The sequence below is a fragment of the Herpailurus yagouaroundi genome, unplaced genomic scaffold (genome assembly GCF_014898765.1).
Source record: "Herpailurus yagouaroundi ecotype Mexico unplaced genomic scaffold, PumYag 159, whole genome shotgun sequence".
NCBI lineage: Eukaryota > Metazoa > Chordata > Mammalia > Carnivora > Felidae > Herpailurus > Herpailurus yagouaroundi.
In genome coordinates this window covers 17,964,791-17,984,488 of record NW_024412400.1, presented here as the reverse complement: position 1 = coordinate 17,984,488, position 19,698 = coordinate 17,964,791, and the positions used below count along the sequence as shown (strand labels likewise).

Below are 19,698 nucleotides of genomic sequence, written 5' to 3'. Positions count from 1 at the left end.
ATGGGAAGATCTTCTATCTCAGTTCTTATGTGTGGATAGTTTTTTTGTTTTGTTCTGTTTGTTTGTTTTGTTGTTGTTTTTTTAAGGGAAAAGAACAGCAGAACTTTTCCCTGTTAGACAACCTACTCCCTTATTTATAATGCAGGACAGCAGGGCCTTGTAAGTGTATATTCTGGTTCATCTGAGGACACACGGTTGTTCATTTTAAAATTAGATTCATCCTGATTATATGAAAACAGCCTACGTGTGATTGGTCAAAACGGCAGGAAAGCATTACTCAGCACCTACTTTCTGGGCCTACGTTCTAGACTCCACTAAACTTGTAAAACACCCAGTCCCTGTCCTCTTGGAACTTGAAATCTAGCAAAGAAATATCTATTTCACTGGCCAATATGAGGTTTGGACATTGGACAGTGAAGAAATATATATATAGTAAGTGACTAACCATGTAATATTACAAAGGGACAACGGGGTGAGAAGAATTGTCATTGAAGCGGCATGTTTCATCAGGGCAGGGTTAAAGCAAATTTGGATCTCAATCTTAATTAATCAGGGCAGGATTTTGGGAGTTCCTTGAATGAAGGACATTGGGAAGCTGGGTTAAGACAGAAGCAGGGAAAATATATTATGGATTTTAAGTAAAGAAATTTGCATGTGGACAGTAGAAAAGTATTAGAATAAGAGAGAGGAGTGCCTGCTATGAAAAAAAGGAAGAGAGGTAATCAGCTTAGACATCATATTCAACACACATGGGAGAGTAAAATGTGTGTTCAAGAGGCTGGAGTCCCAGACAGTTAACTGAACATCTATTATTCGTATTTTCTTCAAATCCTGAGGGTTCACTAAATTCAACAATTAACCATCAAACATATCTCTTGAGATTGAAAAATGCTAGGTCATCTATAAAAAGAAGACCATTACCAATAAACACATCATAAAACTAAATGAAGAATGACTAATGATGCAAAATGATTATGGAAATTCGTATGTTAACTCCTGGGTCTCTCTCTTTGATTTCTTGTCTTTTGGGTGAGAAATCTCTCTATCTCCAGGGTGCAGGTTTACTTCAAGACAATTGATTTTACTATTTCTGCAATAATAAAATGATAACAAAAATTGTTTTCTATGTTTTGAGCACTCACCAGGCACTAGGTACTGGCTAAGCAGTGAATAATCATTATGTCACATAATCTCCTCCATAATGCTGTGATGTAAGCACCAGTATTCTTCCTATCGCACAGATGGACGACTGAAGTTCAAAGCAGTTAAGAAACTTGCAGGAGAGACCATAGGCTAGGAAAGGGCAAAACCAGACATCCAACTCAACACCTGTACGGACGTCCAGCACCCCACATCCTGATCTCTCTTGCCAATGCCTCAGCTCTCAGCCAGTCCAAGACCCAGGACCCCCAGCTTTTCCCTCTGCAGACACAGCCAATAAGGGTAATGGCAGGGGTGGGTGTCTCTCCTCCCTGATCTGTGACAGGACTTTAAAATAAGACATTAATGGCACCCACACTGTGAGCTACCCTGAGCCCCAAAGACCCCAGTGATGGGCCAGTAACAAGTTAGGGATTATTCAGATAATCATTTCCTCCCTATTCTGGAATATCAAGAATTAATCAGCTGGATTCTGTACCTGAGAGGAATTTATCAGGATTAACTTCTTAATATCGAGAAATTTAATCTTCAAAAGGTTTGCAAAATACTTCACAAAAATTGGCTTGTGAAGTTGAAGACAACCCCACCTACGCTAATATAAAGGAATACAATTATTTTTTTCTTTTACATGTTCTCAGCAGACTTATCACAGGTTGGCATTATTTCTTAATAATCCCAAATGTATGTGTGCTTTGCATTTCCTTACTTCTTAAAATATGACATTTTAATAATAATTAAATAATAAGGTTTTCAGAAAGGTAAAATATGCATAGGTAGAAGGAAAAGGCTTCTTTGTTCTTTTCACTTACCTCACTTTTATTATTCATGCCCCTCTTACATTTCCTTCATGGGAGGCACTTCTATAGAACACACTGAATATTTGATAAAGCACATTTATACTTTGGGAAGAAAACAAGCAAACACCCTTTTTGCTAAAAAAAAAAAAAAGGGGTTCCCTATTGCAGTAAGAAATGATAAATAGGATAAATATTAGGAAAATTGGTATTTTTATCTAAGATATTATGTAATGAGTCATTTATTTAAACAGTCTGAAGTTCTGTAAGAGGATACCAGGGAAATGGCTTCAATACCTCTGTCAACACATCAACAATCAGCACTGGCCTCTGCTCTCTGATAGCTCTACTCTAAATTTTAGTTTCCTTTAAAAAAATCGGTACTATCAGGATTGATTGGCAAACTCCCAATACTATGTGCATAGAATGACCCACATAGATCTATTAAGGAAATAAAAATGATGCTCGAAGACTAAAAGGAAAATTCAGGTCTAGCAAGATTAAAAGATGACCCCATACGAATAAGGAGGAAGTGAGGAAAGAGAATTAGGTCAGACAGGATAGTGGTACTGCACCAAAAAATAGAAATGGGTTACCTCACAGCCGTGAAGATGTTTTCATCGCTTGCCAATGCCTCCAAAAGCAGCGAGACAGTGATGTGATGAAGGCCACATAAGAATTAAAAAACAGAGTAGCACAGTATGGAAAAGACAGCTCCCTGACCACCAAATAATTCTTCTTCTTTCCCGGGGAATAGAGTCATCACTGGAAAGCTGCCATACGGACTGTTTCCCATCCCGCTTCATTTAGGTGGGGACGTATGATTTGTGATTTATGATTTGTTTTCACCAGTGGAATTTTAGCAAAATGGTTTTGTGTCACTTTCAAGCCTGTGTGCTTCTCTACTCTCTCATTGCCTCCCTGTGGTCCGATGGAATGAAGCCAGGATCTTGGTAGCCATGTGTAGAAGATGAAGGACCCCAAGACTAAAGGCACTTGGGACTCCCTTGAACGGCTACGGAGCATAGCCACCAACCAGTCAGGGACAGCAGTTTTCAACTTCACATGACTGAAAAATAAACAGTGTTTTAGCCACTGTGTATTCTTCATTTCAAAGCGTAATGTTTTCCTAACCAATCTATGTGGCAAGAAAAATAACGTGTCTCACTTTAAATACTGCATATAACTTATTTTTGCATGGAATTTGGTAAAATCACACACTCCTAAGGCTATAGTCATATTGCCCAATTACAAATGGATATTGAGCACTTGAAATGTGACTAGTCAAAGTTGAGATGCGCTGCGAGTATAAAACACACACCAGATATTGAAGATTTCATGCAAAAAGTAAAACATCTCATTGATATTTTTATATGGATTACAAGTTAATAATATTGTGAATATACTGGGTGAAATAAAGTATGTTATTGAAATTGAACTCACTGGTTGCTTTTTACTCATTTATCATGTGGCTATGGTAAAATTTCAAACTACATATGTGGCTCATGTTATATTTCCACTGTACTCCTGCTGGGCTACCAGGCAGGGGCTAGCGAATTATAACCCACCTTCTGTTTCTGTACATAAAGTTATTGTACACAGCCATGATCATTTATTTGCCTATTATCTATGGCTGCTTTCACACTACAGCAGCAGAGTCGAGTAGTCTCAGTGGAGATTGTACATCTTGAAAAAGCTTAAAATACTATATATGGCCTATTATAGAAAATGTGTGCCAACTTCTAAGCTAAGGATAACTTTGAGATTATCTAATTTATCTAGATAAATTTACTGTTTTATGACTATGGAAATTAAAGCTCAGATAAATCAAGAGACTTATCCAAAATTTTTTTACTCTCAATTTGGTGATATTGCCATAATGTCTCATTCGTTCATTCATTCATTCATTCATCTTCTCCATCCATTTCAATTTTGGTCATTAAAGAAATGAAATCACTATCAGTCAGAAAATCAACAACTTAATAATGAATCTCAACACACCAATGTCAATGATAATTCAATGTAGTTGTTCAGAAGTATGTTTCTGTCTGACTAGGAACTGTAGACATATGTATACAATAGCAGAAAAACCCTTGAGTAATATTCAGCTATGAATAGGCTGTGAGATGGTCTTTAAGCTTTATTTGAAAACATTCTACAGAGAATCTATCATGTAATCTGCTTTCAAATTAAACTTGAAATTCTCCCAAATGTAAAGCCATCTTGCTAAAAATATTCATTATTGGAATTAACTTAGAAGAATTTTGCCACATCTTGGAGAAAGTGAAATCTGTTCCCAAAGACATCACGGCAACATGTAACTGCCTTGGTTCCAGCAGCCATCATCTCTCGGTGGATTATTCAGAGAGTCCCTAACTGGGCTTATCGTTTTCAGTCTCACTCCCACTCAAGATCTATCCCAAATAACTCTGCTAAAATAAAAATATGACTTGCTGAACATTTAGTTTCTTCATGCTATAAAGAAAAAGTCCATCTTCGGGGCACCTGGGTGGCACAGTCGGTTAAGCGTCCGACTTCAGCCAGGTCACGATCTCGCGGTCCGTGAGTTCGAGCCCCGCGTCGGGCTCTGGGCTGATGGCTCGGAGCCTGGAGCCTGTTTCCGATTCTGTGTCTCCTTCTCTCTCTCTGCCCCTCCCCTGTTCATGCTCTGTCTCTCTCTGTCCCAAAAATAAATAAACGTTGAAAAAAAAAATTAAAAAAAAATAAATAAATAAAAGAAAAAGTCCATCTTCCTTACTGTGGCCAGAAAAGTCTTCACCATGTGACTCCTACCTGTTCCAACAGCTTCATTTATTGTCCTTTGATATTCAAAGGATTGGGCTCCATGCAACTTCCCAAAGGTTTCATACTTTTACCCCGCTTCATACATTGGTATGTGGTGTTCTTGCTGCCTAGAACTCACCGCACGCCTGACTCTGGGTTCCCACTCCACAGTGTACTTGCTCCATCACATAACTTATCAATATTGTAACTGCCTGTTGAGGTATTAATTCTACTGCTGCTACAATGGCTAATATTTAGGAACACTTAACTGTGGGGTCAAATGCTACATGATTCCATTTAATGAAGAAACTGAGCACATGCAACAAAGCCAGGTGAAGCTAGGCTATGAATCCACACATTCCCACTCCTCAGCTCTCATTCTTAACTCTATACCAGTGGTTTGCAGTAGGGATGAGTTTGCCTCCCACAAGACATTTGGCAATATCTGGAGACATTTTTGATCGCTGCAATTGGAGCATGGGTGGGGCGGGGGGAGGGCTACTGGTATGTAGTGGGTAGGGGCCAGTGATGCTGATAAACACAGGGCAGCTCTCCACAGCAAAGAATTATCTGGCCCCAAATGCTGATAGTTGAGGTGGGGAAACACTGTTAGAGACCAAATTAATTTCTGTAGATTGCACCAAGAGTCTCTGAGCATCTCTACAGCAAGGATTTTTAAATGGGGGCACCCGGGTGGCTCAGTGGGTTAGGCACCTGACACCAGCTCAGGTCATGATCTCACAGTTCATGAGTTCAAGCCCCACATCGGGCTCTGTGCTGACAGTTTAGAGCCTGGAACCTGCTTCAGATTCTGTGTTTCCCTCTCTCTCTCTCTCTCTCTCTCTCTCTCTCTCTCTCTCTCTGCCCCTCCCCTGCTCATACTTTCTCTCTGTCAAGAATAAATAAACATTAAAAAAAAATGTTCACCATGGTGTCTTGGCACCTACCATAGAGTCTGGCACCCAGCAGATGTCCAGTGCATATATGAGATGATGGATGGTGGGAGGTGGGATAGAGGAATGAATCATATATGGATTCATGGATTGTGGGAGGTGGGATAGAGGTATGAATGCAGAGATGGAAAGATGGAGGGATGGAAGGATGGACACAGTCAGGATAAAAAAATAAGTTTACTCGGGGCACCTAGCTGACTTAGTAGAGCACATGACTCATAATCTTAGGGTTGTGAGTTCAAACCCCGTGGTGGGTGTGGTGCCTACTTTAAAATAATAAGTTTACTCATTTTAAGGCTTGGTTTTTGTGACAACCTCAATAAGGATAACTAAACATATATTCTTAGTTAGCAGTAAATGAATGCATGTAGAGTTCATTCTAGAGAATGCCTTCACCTTAACAATACCTTATGTTAATGAAGCTACAGATGGACAGATCAAATTAATAAGCCAAAAGCCTAGGAGGCTTTTTTTACAGAGTCCTCAGAGGGACAAGGTGTTTTTCAAAGCCCTTCTAACTACTACACTACAGGATAAATTGATATATTCATCATCCACATAGGCCATAACTGAAATTGTTTTTAAAAAGATTTTTCTGTGTAAGGTTTCTGTGGTTCCTTTTTTTTTTTTTAAATTAAAGGACAAATAATACAAGAATATACAACATTATACTTCCCCTTATTGTAGCTACATTTCAGATATAAACACATTATTCTAGATCTCTACCTAGATGCTAGAATTGGAGCAGAAATTATGGTGGAGCTTAGGTGACATTCAAAAAGGTAAACAAAAACACACATGGCAAAAATAAGCCATTCTCTGGCTTATGTAAATTAGCACATCCAGATCTCAGGAATAAAGTCAAGAAAAGATACGTTTTATGATTATAATACTTTAAAAGTAATATCAATTTAGCATAATTTTTATATCATTGCAAAAGACTTCAGCAATGGCAACATTAGTCAGTGTTGAATGCAAACTCATAAGCCTTTTTTTGTGTGAAAAACATCAAGTTTCTGCTGTGGGATTGATACTGCTCCTAGGAATCAGAACTTATTATAAAATGTAGTCAGCGGTTAAAACAAATGAGACTAATTTTTTTAAGTGTAGTGCTATGAACTGTTCCTCACCACCTCTTGCACTACACTTTAGCCATTTGCATTTTTACACACACACACGCACACACACACAGAGAGAGAGAGAGAGAGAGAGAGAGGAAGAAGATGGTGAGCAAATAAGTTTTGTTACCTGCTCTCCCTCTTGGAGATTCATAATGCACACAATCATAAACACAGTCTCTGAAAAATTCTTGTGTTAAGTTGTTAAACTCAGGATTTCCCAAACATAATTGACCACGGAGTAACATAAATAAACAGTAAACAAGTAAACAGTAAAATAATATGAGGATCTGCCGAAATACTCAGGAGTATGGAGAAGGACTAAAAGTTGATGACAGGGTTTTTAGCTTGGGACATCTGCGTGACGGTGGCATTTCTCACCATGGTTTGGAAGCTAGGCATGGGAAGTACAGTTGGAGCCAGAGACAAGCGCTGCCTTTTTAACTATATATAAGAACGCGAGACACGCTTGTCACAGAGGCAGAGTCTCCATGCACAGACATGCCAGTTGCTGAGACATTTATGCACACTGGGAGTGAAATTTGAAAAAGTTGACCACCCCCAGGAACATCATGATCGTTATCATCAGTCATTGTTTTTTGAGCACCTTTTCTGTATAAGCATTGTTGAAATCTGAGAAAACAGAGACTTTCCCCTGTTAAGACTCTGAGGGGCAAGGGGGGAAAAGCATATCTGAATCATCCTGAGAACCACTGAACAACGTGCATCACAACAGTCAGAATATTCAGTGGGTTCCTGAATGTCACGATCATGCATTGTGCCACTAAAACCACGACTATCCTCTCCACTCTTCTCATCACAAACATTCCCGAACCTCCAGAAGAGTCACAAAAGTGTATTTCCCAAATTAAGAAGAAGACATACCTGCTGTCAGTTTGCATTCTTTTGTCCAAACTTTTGCTTTAATCGGCTTAACACTCACGAAATTCTGAATATTTTTTTATCACAGAAGAGAAACCATGATCCACGAGGCCTCTCATTTGGAACTAAGAAGTTGAATGAGTAATTCAGTTCAGATCACTCATTTCCTAGCCATTACATGTTACGCTCACTCAGCACACGCACCTGTATACGTATGTTATTTTACATGGTGTTATACCGGTGTATACACACTACATATTATAATATATAATTATATGTTGTATGCACAGATATGTAAATGTATATGTTAGAGTGTCTATCATGATGGAAAGGCTACAGTAAACTTCTGGGGACACAGAGTTAAGGATCCTGGGTCCTAATACCAGGCTCTCCTAACTTGCCATTTGGAAGAGATATCTAAGTTCACAGGAGAGCTCAGTTTCTCACTCAATAAAAATAGTACTGCACAAGAAGACCTGCCAGCACATAAACTCTCCAAAGTCCCTTGAAATTAGGACAGTATGGACCGGACAACATGAGCACCATTCTAGCTGTCAGCTGGCCAGATGGCTGAGAGAAGCGTATGGAAATACATTACTTGTGACTCGGTGGTTTGGATATTTCCCCCCTCCCCAACTTACTTGAACATCATAATTGGCTAAGAAGTTGGGGAAATTAAGGTGAAGAGTGAACATCCTTAATCAGAGACTCACTGACCTAAATAGATTCAACCTCACACCGCTTGGATACCAAGAGAACCCTGGCTGAATCCCACTGCAATATACACTAATACACACAGGCTGTAGAAACCACAAAACAATTGCCTCCTCAGATTAAAAAAATAACTTTATTTCATCTAGGGGGCCGTATGAGAGAGCCCAATAAGCATATCCATTCTATCACAGTAGATACCATTTCATAATCCCTTTGTATTAATATATGCATATCGTCTTATAGGTCACTAGGCTGCATGCTGACTAGTGGAACCAGGCACAAATTTTTGTAGACTGAATGGGAAATCAAATCAAATCGTCAAAATGGCTTTATTTATTTTTATTTTTTAAATGTTTTTTAATCGTTATTTATTTTTGAGACAGAGAGAGAGAGAGTGTGCACATGAGCACGAGCAGGGGAGAGGCAGAGAGAGAGAGAGAGAGAGAGAGAGAGAGAGAGAGAGAGAGAATCCGAAGCAGGCTCTGCGCTGTCAATGCAAAGCCTCATGTGGGGCTTGAACTCAACGAACTGCAAGATATGACCTGAGCCAAAATCAGATGCTCAACCCACTGAGCCATCCAGGCAAGAGGTTAATTTGCCATCCATTGCTCAACTAGTTCAGACACTGGCACCAACCCTACTAGCTGTGGTATAGATATCTAATGCGATTCAGGCAGCAAACATTCAATTTGGGCAAAACTAAGTCAAAAGGTGACACTTAATACCAAGAACAGAAGAGGAGAAGCACCACCCCTTAACCTATTCCCATTCAGTTTTCCAACAAGTATTTCCCTGTGCCCAGGTGTCAAAGTCTTTGCTAAGTGCTGGGGAGGCCAGCATGAATAAACCCATAGCCCTTCATCACACTGTAGAGGGGGAGACAGAAATGGAAACAAAACCCAAACTGCCCTGCAAGGTGATAAGAGCTATACAGACTGAAGCACACAGTACCAAGACCACCTGTTCAGAAGGTTCATGCCTATCAGGTCATTTTCAAGTACCTGGCTGTCCTGTCCTCTCAGATTGCTCTAGTCCAAAGCCTGGCTGAGACACTGGATATTTGAGAAAGTCGGCCTAAGGAACATGTTAACCATTCATTCCTCTAGGTTTTCTGAGCTCTATTTTTGCACCGGAATCTCCATGGCTGAACCACAGTAGCTCAGGCTCCGAAAGATAAACTCCCACTGGGCTACTTTTCATCATTTTGTCTTCGGCATTTTTTATTCTCATAAAAGGCACGACCATACAAAGAACTTTACTTCGCATTCTGTAGAATTGAAGTTCAAGCACTGGCCATTATATGATTTGCTATTTCATGGAAGTATATACTAGGTGCCAGGCACCATAGTAAGCCCTCTAGAAATGTTATATGATGTATCTGTACAGCTTCAATGCATATCTGCCACCTCCAGGCCCCCTTTTTCCTGTTAACTTGGCTACCGAGAAGCTTAGAGCTAAATTCAACATTTATTTATTTTTGGGACAGAGAGAGACAGAGTATGAATGGGGGAGGGGCAGAGAGAGAGGGAGACACAGAATTGGAAACAGGCTCCAGGCTCTGAGCCATCAGCCCAGAGCCCGACGCGGGGCTCGAACTCATGGACCGCGAGATCGTGACCTGGCTGAAGTCGGACGCTTAACCGACTGCGCCACACAGGCGCCCCGAGCTAAATTAAATAAAGCAGTAAGCACTTAGGATTTCAGTTTAATGATCTTTACTCCTGTAGAAAATTTTGATCTTTCTTCCCCTACCATTTTCACAAGTCTTATCGCTTTGTGGGATTTTTGCTATGCATTTATGCAGACACATTTCTGAAAGCCCATACTCTGTAAACAAAAACACATTACCATAATTACCCATTGTCGTTTCCTTTTTGTCTCAGTTGTCAAAAGCGTTTCCATGAATAGCTAATTCGGAGATGACCCTTTGGGTATCACACCTGGGTCACTTGAAAACTCAGATAACGCAATACCTCGCACAATCATCTGGTTCAGAATCTGTTTATGAAAGTGTGAAAGGAGGTAAAGGGGGAAAGTTAAATGACTTCACTTACAACACAGCGTAACCAAATGTCCAAATTTGGACATTTGGTTATTTCCAAATCTACCCCCAAGGGCGATTTCCATCTTGTCTTGTATCCTGACAGTCCCATTTCGCCCCTTCCCCAGGAACTGCTACTTGTGTAGACCAGCTTACACCACAACACGCCCTTGGTCCCCTTAGGGCTGCCAAGGCCAGAGGCACTGCCAGAGCCTGCTGAGTGAGAAGGCACCGCTATCATCCAGTGATGTCGGTTCCCTGGAATTTCACTCTTAGCGCTGACAATGCCTCTGGAACTCATAAAGATTCTGCTGATACCCAGAGAGTTGAAGGTCAGTGTCTTCAGGGAATCTGGGTAACCTGTTAAGGCAAACTGCTGAGGACTTGCATGTACTCAAGGCAAATGCCCCCAGGAAGAATTTGCAGAAATAATCCTCTGCAATGTCACTATATAGAATAGAATGGGGCTAGCTTTCATCTCAAAAAAAAAAAAAAAAAAAAAAAAAGGTGGGGGGAAAGACAGAGATAAAGATGGAACCATATATTCATGGCAAACACATATACGCAGGCACAAGTCTTGACATACCCAGTTGGTACCCACTCAGGTTGCTTAGTCACATATTTTTAGGAAGACAGTGTTTGGGTGCAACCATTGCTTTATTTAGCCAAGATCTATCCAGCTCCTACGGTGTGCCAAGCACTGTTTAAGACGCTGGAGAATCAAGAGTTAATGAGGCAGTCAAGACTCTTTTCTTCTGGATTCTACATTCTAGACGGGTATTCAACAAGTACCAAATGAAATGACAATTCAGATTGCAAAGAAGACCAAGCGATGGGGGGGTTGGGGAAGAAACTAAAAACAGTAGGATGGTTCTGAGAAAGAATGAGTCAAGTGGTCACAGAAGGGCTTTTTAAGAAGTTGACACATAATCTTACACTAGAATGACAAAGAGGAGTTCAAGAAACCAATCACCTCACTCGGATTTCTACCAAAAGGATAAGCTTGCTAAAACAAACACACAAACACACAAACACCAAACTTGCAATCCCACGGGTGGCTCCACACATGCCATGCTTCAAACAACTTCAAAAATTCCAGGAAAGGATAGGAATCCACAACTCTCTCTTCTCTTCAGGAAATTTTAAGAAATTACCTTTTCCCAAAAGATGTTAGATTAAAAGGCAGTTGTCTTAATTCATCACTATGACAGAATAAAGAAGCTAAAAGGAGAGAGATGGAATGCTTATTCCTCTTATAAAGCCAGTTAGTCTATAAAACAACATTCCAATGTCAATAAAATTATGCCTTTGCATTATAATGCCAACAGGAATTGCTTCATTAAAAAAATAGTTCAATAGCTATATTTAGTAGCACATACTCTCACTAAAAAAGAAAAGCAAATCATATCTACTACCAGATGGTCCCACTTCCAATATATATATAACTTTGAAATTCATTAAAAATAAGATTTTGACAGTATCCATTTAACGTGTACAAATAATAAATGATTGTTCACCCATGTCTTCCCATATATTACCTTCAAAAAATCACTTACTATTGAATTTCTGTTAGACTCAATTAAAACCCTTAGCCAACTGGCATGAAAACTAAAAATATCCACTTCTCAGAATACTTTTCATCAAAACACCTTTTTCTTTAATGTTTCCTAGTCTCTGACTAGTTTCAGAATAAGAAAGGTAAGCAGAAGTGAATTAGGAAGCAGATCAGTCACGAGTGAATATTCAGAATGAATCATGGAATATTTGAACTAAAATGCAATTTTTATTACTTTGTAATCTAGCACATGCTATATATTATTACAATGTAAATAAGCAGCATAAACTAGAACAAGGCCAAATAATGTAAAGATATTGCTCAACAGGTCTACGGGATCCAATGCTTTTACCATTATAAAAATTGCTGGGCTCTGACATGGATACACCATCCAAGGAATGCTTAGTTTTTGAACTTCAAAACTGGTCTTTAAAACTGCATCTCACTAGCACCTAAGACCAGTAACAGGCTACAAGGAAGACTTTGTTTCAAATTTATTTACTGATGATTAGGCACAGTGTTTCAATCTTCACAAAATCTGAACGTGTGTGGAGACGGGAGGGTGGAGAGTGTTCAACTTGTTTGTTCAGGTTCACTCTTTTTCTTTGCTTCGGCTTAGGAATTGTTATGCTTCTAGACTCTTTTGTAAAATTTCCCATTTGGGGACAAGTACACACTTAACCTTTAATAAATTAAAAAAAACAACAACGACAACAACATCCTATGTGCCCTCCCCTCCAACAAATCAGAAGGCTTAAGAATTAGCACTAATAATCCTACAATGGTCATTGGGAAATCCTCCTCCAAAATGACAACTGCAGCTAAGAAGGACGCGATCTACTAGGGTTAAAAAAAAAAAAAAAACCAACAAAAAACAAAAAACAACTCCCCCAAATGAGTCCTCCTCGGAAGGGGGCTGGAGGCCCGGGGGAGGAGAGCGCAGCTGGCACAACTCCTGGTTACCAGAACCAACTCGAGGCGACCCAGAGGAAGATGCTGCGTCAAAAGAAGAGCGAGGCAAAGAAGCGCGCGACCCAGCAGGGAGGCGAAATCGCCACCGAGTCCCCGAGGAGGCGAGGAGAAGCCAAGCCGCCAGGCACCGGCCACGGCGCACGCCAACATTCAAGATTATTCTCCCTTCCAAACCCCGGAGTTCCGGAGCAGGAGAAAAAGGGGGATGGGGGGCACCCACAGTCCCTTTAAACCGCCTCCCCGCCCCCCCCCCCCGGTGTCTGCCAACCTTTTCCGAACCCCCGTGTCACAGAACTTCCTCATCATGGAAACTTCCACTCGGTTCGGCGCTAAGGATGCCAAACTCCATTTCACAAGGAGCCTGTCAACAGCTGGGCTTGGGGGTTTGAGGAACAGAGCGGCTGCGATTGGAGGGGGCCCCCAGACACCCTGCTCCGCCACTGCCCACGCTGGGGCTCCCCGACTGCCGCCGCGCGGTGCCGGAGCACGAGGGGCACCTCCTCCCGGACCAGGGGTGCAGAAGCCCCGCGGAGGCAGGTAACACGGCGGCTGACACCCTCCACCCACGCCCGCCCGCGCGCCCGGCTTCGCCGCCCGCACCCCTCAGGTTCCCGCGACACCCCCGCCGCCAGCCGGCCCACCCTTCTGGACGGTCGGAACTGCCGCCCCCTCCCCCCCCCTCCCCCCCACGCCCCCGCCTCCGCGCGGTCCTCTCGCCAAATTACCAGTGCCCTCCAGATGGTTGGGTTGAGCGCCCCTGCCCGGGGAAGGCAGCCTGCGGGCGCTTGCCCCGAGCCCGGGGAACAGAAGGTCTCCTTTCCAAGCGCACTCACATTATTCATGCAAAGTTAATCCCCGCCGCGTCACGGCCGCCCGCCCGAGGATGTGCGCCTTCCTTGGCCAAGCCCCGCAGTCTCCACCCTCCTCCGCCCCCTCCTCCCGGCGGCGGGGTCCCGGGGAGCGCCGGCGACGGGACGTCGCGCGAGTCCTGCAAAATGTCAACTCCTTGGGCGAAGAGAGGCGGCCGCCGCCAGGGCCGCGCCGGCCCTCCCCGGCCACTCCACTTTTATAGGCGTAGGAAGCGAGTGTGGTCCGGGCACCGGAGTCCCCGCCTCTCCGGGCCCCCCTCGCACCCGGCCCGCCCCGGCCCGCTCCCGGGGCACTGCCTTACTCCGGGCCCGGGGCGCCCGCGCCGCGCCGCGTCCGCGAACCGGTGACCTGGTTTCCCCTCCAACCCTCGCGGCGGTCCTACTCGCGCGGCGGCGGCGGCCAAGAGCAAGCAAACCCGGCTCCGCCAGGGGCGCAGCGAGGAAATGGCCTCCCAGACGCTCGCGCCGCCGCCGCCGCCGCCGCCGCCGCCGCCGCCGCCCAGGGGCCGCCAGGATGGCACCCGACGCCCCCCGCCAGGCTCCGGGGAGGGGGGGGGGCGCTCAGAAGTGTCCGCCGCTGGGCGCTCGCGGACCCCTACCTCGCGGACCCCTACCCCGCAGCCCACGCGCGCACCGCCCCAGGCCGGCCGCCTCCGCACCTGCCTCCCCAGGTTCGGGCGCTCCCTCTCCTCCCAGTCCCGGCCGTGCCCTCCTCCCAGGGTGCCCTTCCCAGGGTGGCGATGTTGCGGCGGTTTAGGCGGCCGCGCGTCCACCCACCCGGCGGCTTGCGCACCGAGGTTCGGGTTTGGACGTCATTCCTCTGGTAGGCGAAGAGGAAGAAACGGGGGACGAGTGACAAGGAGGCGGGGGGACCTTCCAGAAGCACGGGCTTTTCTCTGCCCCGAAGGACCAGTGTGACCCCTGCCAGCGCGCTCCTCTCCCTTTTTTCCAAACCACTTGTGGCGCGTGTCCGGCGGACAGAGCGCTCTGGCTCCTCCTGGGGCCTCCCACGGGCCGGGCTGTCTGGAGTTCCCTTCACATCACCCGGCCCCCGCCGCCCGGGGCCCGCCCCCCCCCCCCCATAATTTGGAAAATACCTGGCCTGCTTTTGAGGGAGACACCCCTCCGCATAATTATGCATATCCTGGGAGATGTGTGCAGAGTCCAGACACTCCACAGGTTCCAGAAGGGCTGCCCTATTAATTTGCCTTGGCCCTGGGTATGTACAAATAAAACCCGGAAGACAACAATAATGTATACTCTTGCAGCGTTCTGCCCCAGGCAAGTAAGAATTTCTGAACTGCCCCCCATCCTCCACCTCAAGTGTTGAAAGCCCAGGGTTCAGGTTAGGAGAAAATGAAGCGGGCAGCTGCATTCTGGGCTTGAAGAATGCTTGTAAAAATACGGAGTGCCCAAAATGCTAAAATGCAGTCGGTACGAAGGTATACTTGCAGCAAAACTATTCTGACGACAGGGTACAATTATTTTCTTACATTAAAAACAATCCCTACTTCATTATTCAATATATACGTTTATTCGTACAACAATGGGATAGAGCTATGACGGTCTGTATCCTCAACTGTCTGAACAACGTATAGATGATTTATTGCAGAGCTTTCCAGATTTCCAGCCGGTGACGTGTGATTTTATTCCAGCTTCTTGCGAGCATCCCACGGAAGAGGGCGAGGAGCCACCACTCTGGCTAGCAGCCTTAACAGCCACAACTGTCCAGAAATTCGGGAACTGTTGCCTGCGCCTGGACGCACGGTGTTTCAGGTGCTTCCAGAGAGAAAGTCGCAGACCCCAAGGCTCCCTGGCGAGAGGGAGGGGCCTCCCCGTCAGAATCCACGGACCTTAAATCCCCTCGGTTCTTGGCGATAAATCCTTGCTGTAGTTTATTTTTCACTCGTGATAAGGCTATATACCATAGGCTTTGCAGGTTTTGTAGCTGGATAGAAGTTGTTCTCCCTTGCAGGGAAGTTCCTGGGCTCTGCTCCAATGCTGCCCCGGGATGTTTTGGTTGCTTTGGAGGAAAGCTGTGGAGTCTGCACCGTTTGTTCCAAATAGGCGGCCCCCTGGTGGCTAACTGTGGGTGAAAAATCAGGCCACTGAGGAAAAAGCTTGGCTTTGACAGGCCACTACAGTTGACAGCCGGGTCTGCGCAGGGGCTATTGAGACATGCGAACGACTTTGTAATGGGGGGGTGGGGAAGGGTGGAGTGGGCGGGGCATGATGCGAGTCTTCCTTCACAAAGGTGAATAATAGGCCCCGAAGCCTAATGGGACTTTGAATTTTTTTTTTCCTCTTCCTGAGTGTAACTTGGAGCTAGATTCCATCTTAAGAAGGAAAACATCACACGGAGAATGAAGTATAACAAACACTGTTGCTCCCCTTTGTTCAAATGGCTTTGCTTTTCTGATCTCATTTTGCCTGGAAACTTTTGAAATAAAAAGTAAATTACAACATTAAATAAATAACATGGCATTATTCAAACAACTCCTGAGACTATGATTGTAACAATGTTATATGACAATGGGAGAAGGCAATTTTAATGCAACGTTATTGAAACAACATGAATTATGAAGGATTCCATGAATTGGCCCTCTGAGGGCCGACTCCATGATGGCAAACAAGGATTGCTCTTATGTTTCACAAAGGGACCAATAGAGCAATAGTTTTATGGGGACCTGACTGAAGTCAAAAATAATATTCAAACTTTAGACTATATGGCCCCTGTTCCAGTCTAGCTGATTTGAGGGGGCACATCAAACCTGTTTTCACAACCCATGCTCACATGCCACTGATAGACATCCTCATTACCAGGATCGACAAATTTCAAGTTGCTGCCTTGGTTCAAGGGAGCCATTCATTCATATATTCATTCATTCATTCATTCATTCATTCATTCATTCATCCACCGCTGGGGTAAGAAGATAAATGAAGTGTAAAGTCAACAGAACTGGGATTACACTGAAGCCACGGAGGCCAGTGGTGCAAATACAGGGTCTGAGCCTGTCTTTACTTAAAGTATTGATGTATTGCTCATCATGGATGATTGTTACATTAATTTTTATCTTAAAAATATTACATTAAAACATAGTTTCTCTTTATTACAGTTTTTGATGCCCCTTAAATTTTGCACTCAAGGAAAGTGCCTCACATGCCTCACCCAAGCCCTCATCCTTCTGTGCCTTCAATAATACCAAAGTCTAATCAGAAAAGTAAAATTCAAATAGACTTGCTCAGGGTCAAAGATAATTAATATATGGTAAGGAACTTTAGGTCAGGGAGTTAGACATGGCAGGGAGTTGTGAGAGAAGGGAAAAAAATCAAGGGAGATGCCACTGGATGAAGTTGAACCAGTCCATCAAGGATGGACTAGATTTTACTACTCTGGGAGTATTAGAACCTGGGAAATGCTATTCCAGGGACTAGGACCACTAATATTCTTTCTTTCATTCAAAAACTCCTTCTCAAGATGGTTGTACAGCCAAATGACCCAGCCCTGGAGATTCTCATTCTGTTTATTGTTAGTTCCTGGAATTTATTTTGCCTATGAGGCCGCATTGATTCTGGTCCATGGCTAGACAGGTAAGAATGCCAAACCTGTCCCTGCCCTTCAGGAAAGACAGACTATTAGGGGAGATGACATGTTCAAAATTAACTGTACTTTAAGAGTGCAATGAGAAATATATAAATGTAACTTTCTAGGTGATTGCTGGTGAGGAGGCTGTGGTAGCCCAGGAATTGGTGATGGTGGTGACGGTGGTGAGATAGCACTTCCCGCGGAAGATGACCAGGTGGAGCTTGTGGGAGAAGTCATAGAGAGGGAAAGACACAGCTGCTACAATATTTGCAAGGCTTAGTACAAAATGAAAATGTGGGGCCCTTTATTCAAAAAGCAGGGAAAAAAAGCACCATTACAGGTAGAAAATATAAAGCTATCTCCTTTCTTCCACATTCTCTTCTTGGAATTGTCATGGTATTTTTTATTTGCTATTTAACATCATTCTAAGTAAAGAAAATAAGCCTTTTAAATTATTAGCACAAATTTCACTGTTCATCTTTATATTATGCCATGGTAGTTTTAAATGCAAATGTAAGAGCATTTAACTCATATGTGAAATCAACCGAATTACACAATTTGTATTTTGTAGCTAGTTCATGTATTTTGTAGTTTGTATATGCATATGTGTTTTGTTCTTATCAGAACAGTGGAAACACAGCACAAACTAGCTCAACTGTTTTTATTTTGCTTCTTGATATGTGCCCATTCTGCCAACATTCTATCTTAGACTTACATACCGTTGAGTAAGGAAGACCTCAAAGGAAAAGGAACTATGGGTTGCCCTTTCCTTCCGTGTCATCATTTTCAGAGTAAATGGTTAGATAATACAGTGATGTAAAATGAGTAAGAAAGGACATGATAAAGTTTCTTGGTTGTTACTTTCTTTCTACATTCAAAGCAAGAATGGAATGGAATAGAATGGAGTGAGATGGAGTGGAATGGAATGCATGGCCTCTTGGGGTTGTCAGTGCTCCCACTTAGTCATAGATGTAACATGCTTATCTTATACTCCATTTGAGTTTTGCTGACCTCTCACACATTGCGGGGCTGTTGGACTTCTGTGCTCATGGGGCATCAAGTATGTTATATATAAGTGTTGGTTCACAAGATCCATGTGAATCTGAATCTGAATCCCAAGTGTAATCTGAAACTGGTCCCCAGGGAGAGACCAAAGAAAGAGTCAGGCCATTCCAGGTTGGTAGGTGGTAGATTAATGAGCAAGGGAACTCACATGTAAGACTGGTCTTGGGCAGCTGCAAGATAAGTAGTCTCCACACCCACCTGCCAAATCTTAAATGTTTATATAGAGGCCTTGATGCTATTCAGTCACCTATACCGTCCAGAAGGTCTCAACACCAACCCCTCTCTCAAGGGTGTGTCCTTGGGGTAGCTTCTGGGAACAGGGAAGGCAAGTGGAACCCATATTCCAAGGATAAGGGAGAGGGTGAGGAGACTCTAATTGCCTGGGTCCAGCTCATAGATCAACAGGTGGTCACATCCTGTCAGTGACCTCCCCCAACAGTAAGTGGAGCAACAAAGAACATCAATGGACATATATATTGTGTGGTTCTCCTCTGTTCATGGACATGAACTATTGTCCCATCAAATGTCACTTACAAAACACAAGTTCAAGGATAAAATCAGCAAGAATTTCAAGATGGTGAAAGAGCATTAAACTAAGTGCCAGGCTGAAAGCAGGGGGCCCTTCTGAGCGTGGAACCCTGTACAACTGCACAGATTGCATGCCCATGAAGCTGGTCTGGTGAAAATCCACTATTATTCTTTGTCATGGTAGAAGCCTTGGGCATATTGGAGATGCAATAGATGTTCTGGTATGGCTGCTTATGGCAAGAAGTATGTACTATAGCTAATATTTATTACACATGTATTATTTCTAGGCATTGTCCTAAATACTGCACAATTTTAAGAAATCCTGTAAGAACTCTATGACCAGATGGGGAAGCTAAAACATAGGAAGATCAAATAATTTGCTCAAGCTCAGGCCCAGGCATTGATGGCACAGGCTGTGCTCTTAACTAGCCCATCAGGCTACCATTATGTAGGAGAGGGAGTCATGGGGTAGTCACAAGGAGATGGAAAATATGAGCATGTCTGGGAGTCATGGGACACGTCCCTAACTCCTTAAGAAACTGCTATTCACTGGGAGGACCAGAAAAGGCCTGAGTAAAACAAGTATGTCACTAGCTTGAAACTTTAAAAATTACCTAACTACGTTCTCTTTGTTTCCCAGCTGGAGGTAGAAGATGCTGAGGCCTCTGGGCAGGGA

General features: G+C 43.6%; 2 protein-coding genes across 6 annotated transcripts in view; one reads left to right on the top strand and one right to left on the bottom strand.

Annotated features, from left to right (window-relative positions):
* THRB (thyroid hormone receptor beta) overlaps nucleotides 1-14,053 on the bottom strand; it is a 391,410-nt gene extending 377,357 nt beyond the window's left edge. For 4 of the 5 annotated variants that reach the window (XM_040480053.1, XM_040480052.1, XM_040480056.1 and 1 more), the window contains exon 1: nucleotides 13,700-14,053. The gene's annotated coding sequence lies outside the window, so the exon portion shown is untranslated. The remainder of the gene's footprint in view (nucleotides 1-13,699) is intronic. The other variant, XM_040480054.1, reaches the window with a different exon arrangement.
* LOC121034167 (vegetative cell wall protein gp1-like) lies at nucleotides 13,858-16,339 on the top strand. The gene is made up of 4 exons (XM_040481111.1): nucleotides 13,858-13,950; nucleotides 14,053-14,514; nucleotides 15,456-15,619; nucleotides 15,819-16,339. Exons 1-4 carry the CDS (start codon nucleotides 13,858-13,860, stop codon nucleotides 15,937-15,939), a joined length of 840 nt encoding a protein of 279 aa, XP_040337045.1. The 3' UTR covers nucleotides 15,940-16,339.
* The last annotated feature ends 3,359 nt before the right edge of the window (nucleotides 16,340-19,698 follow it).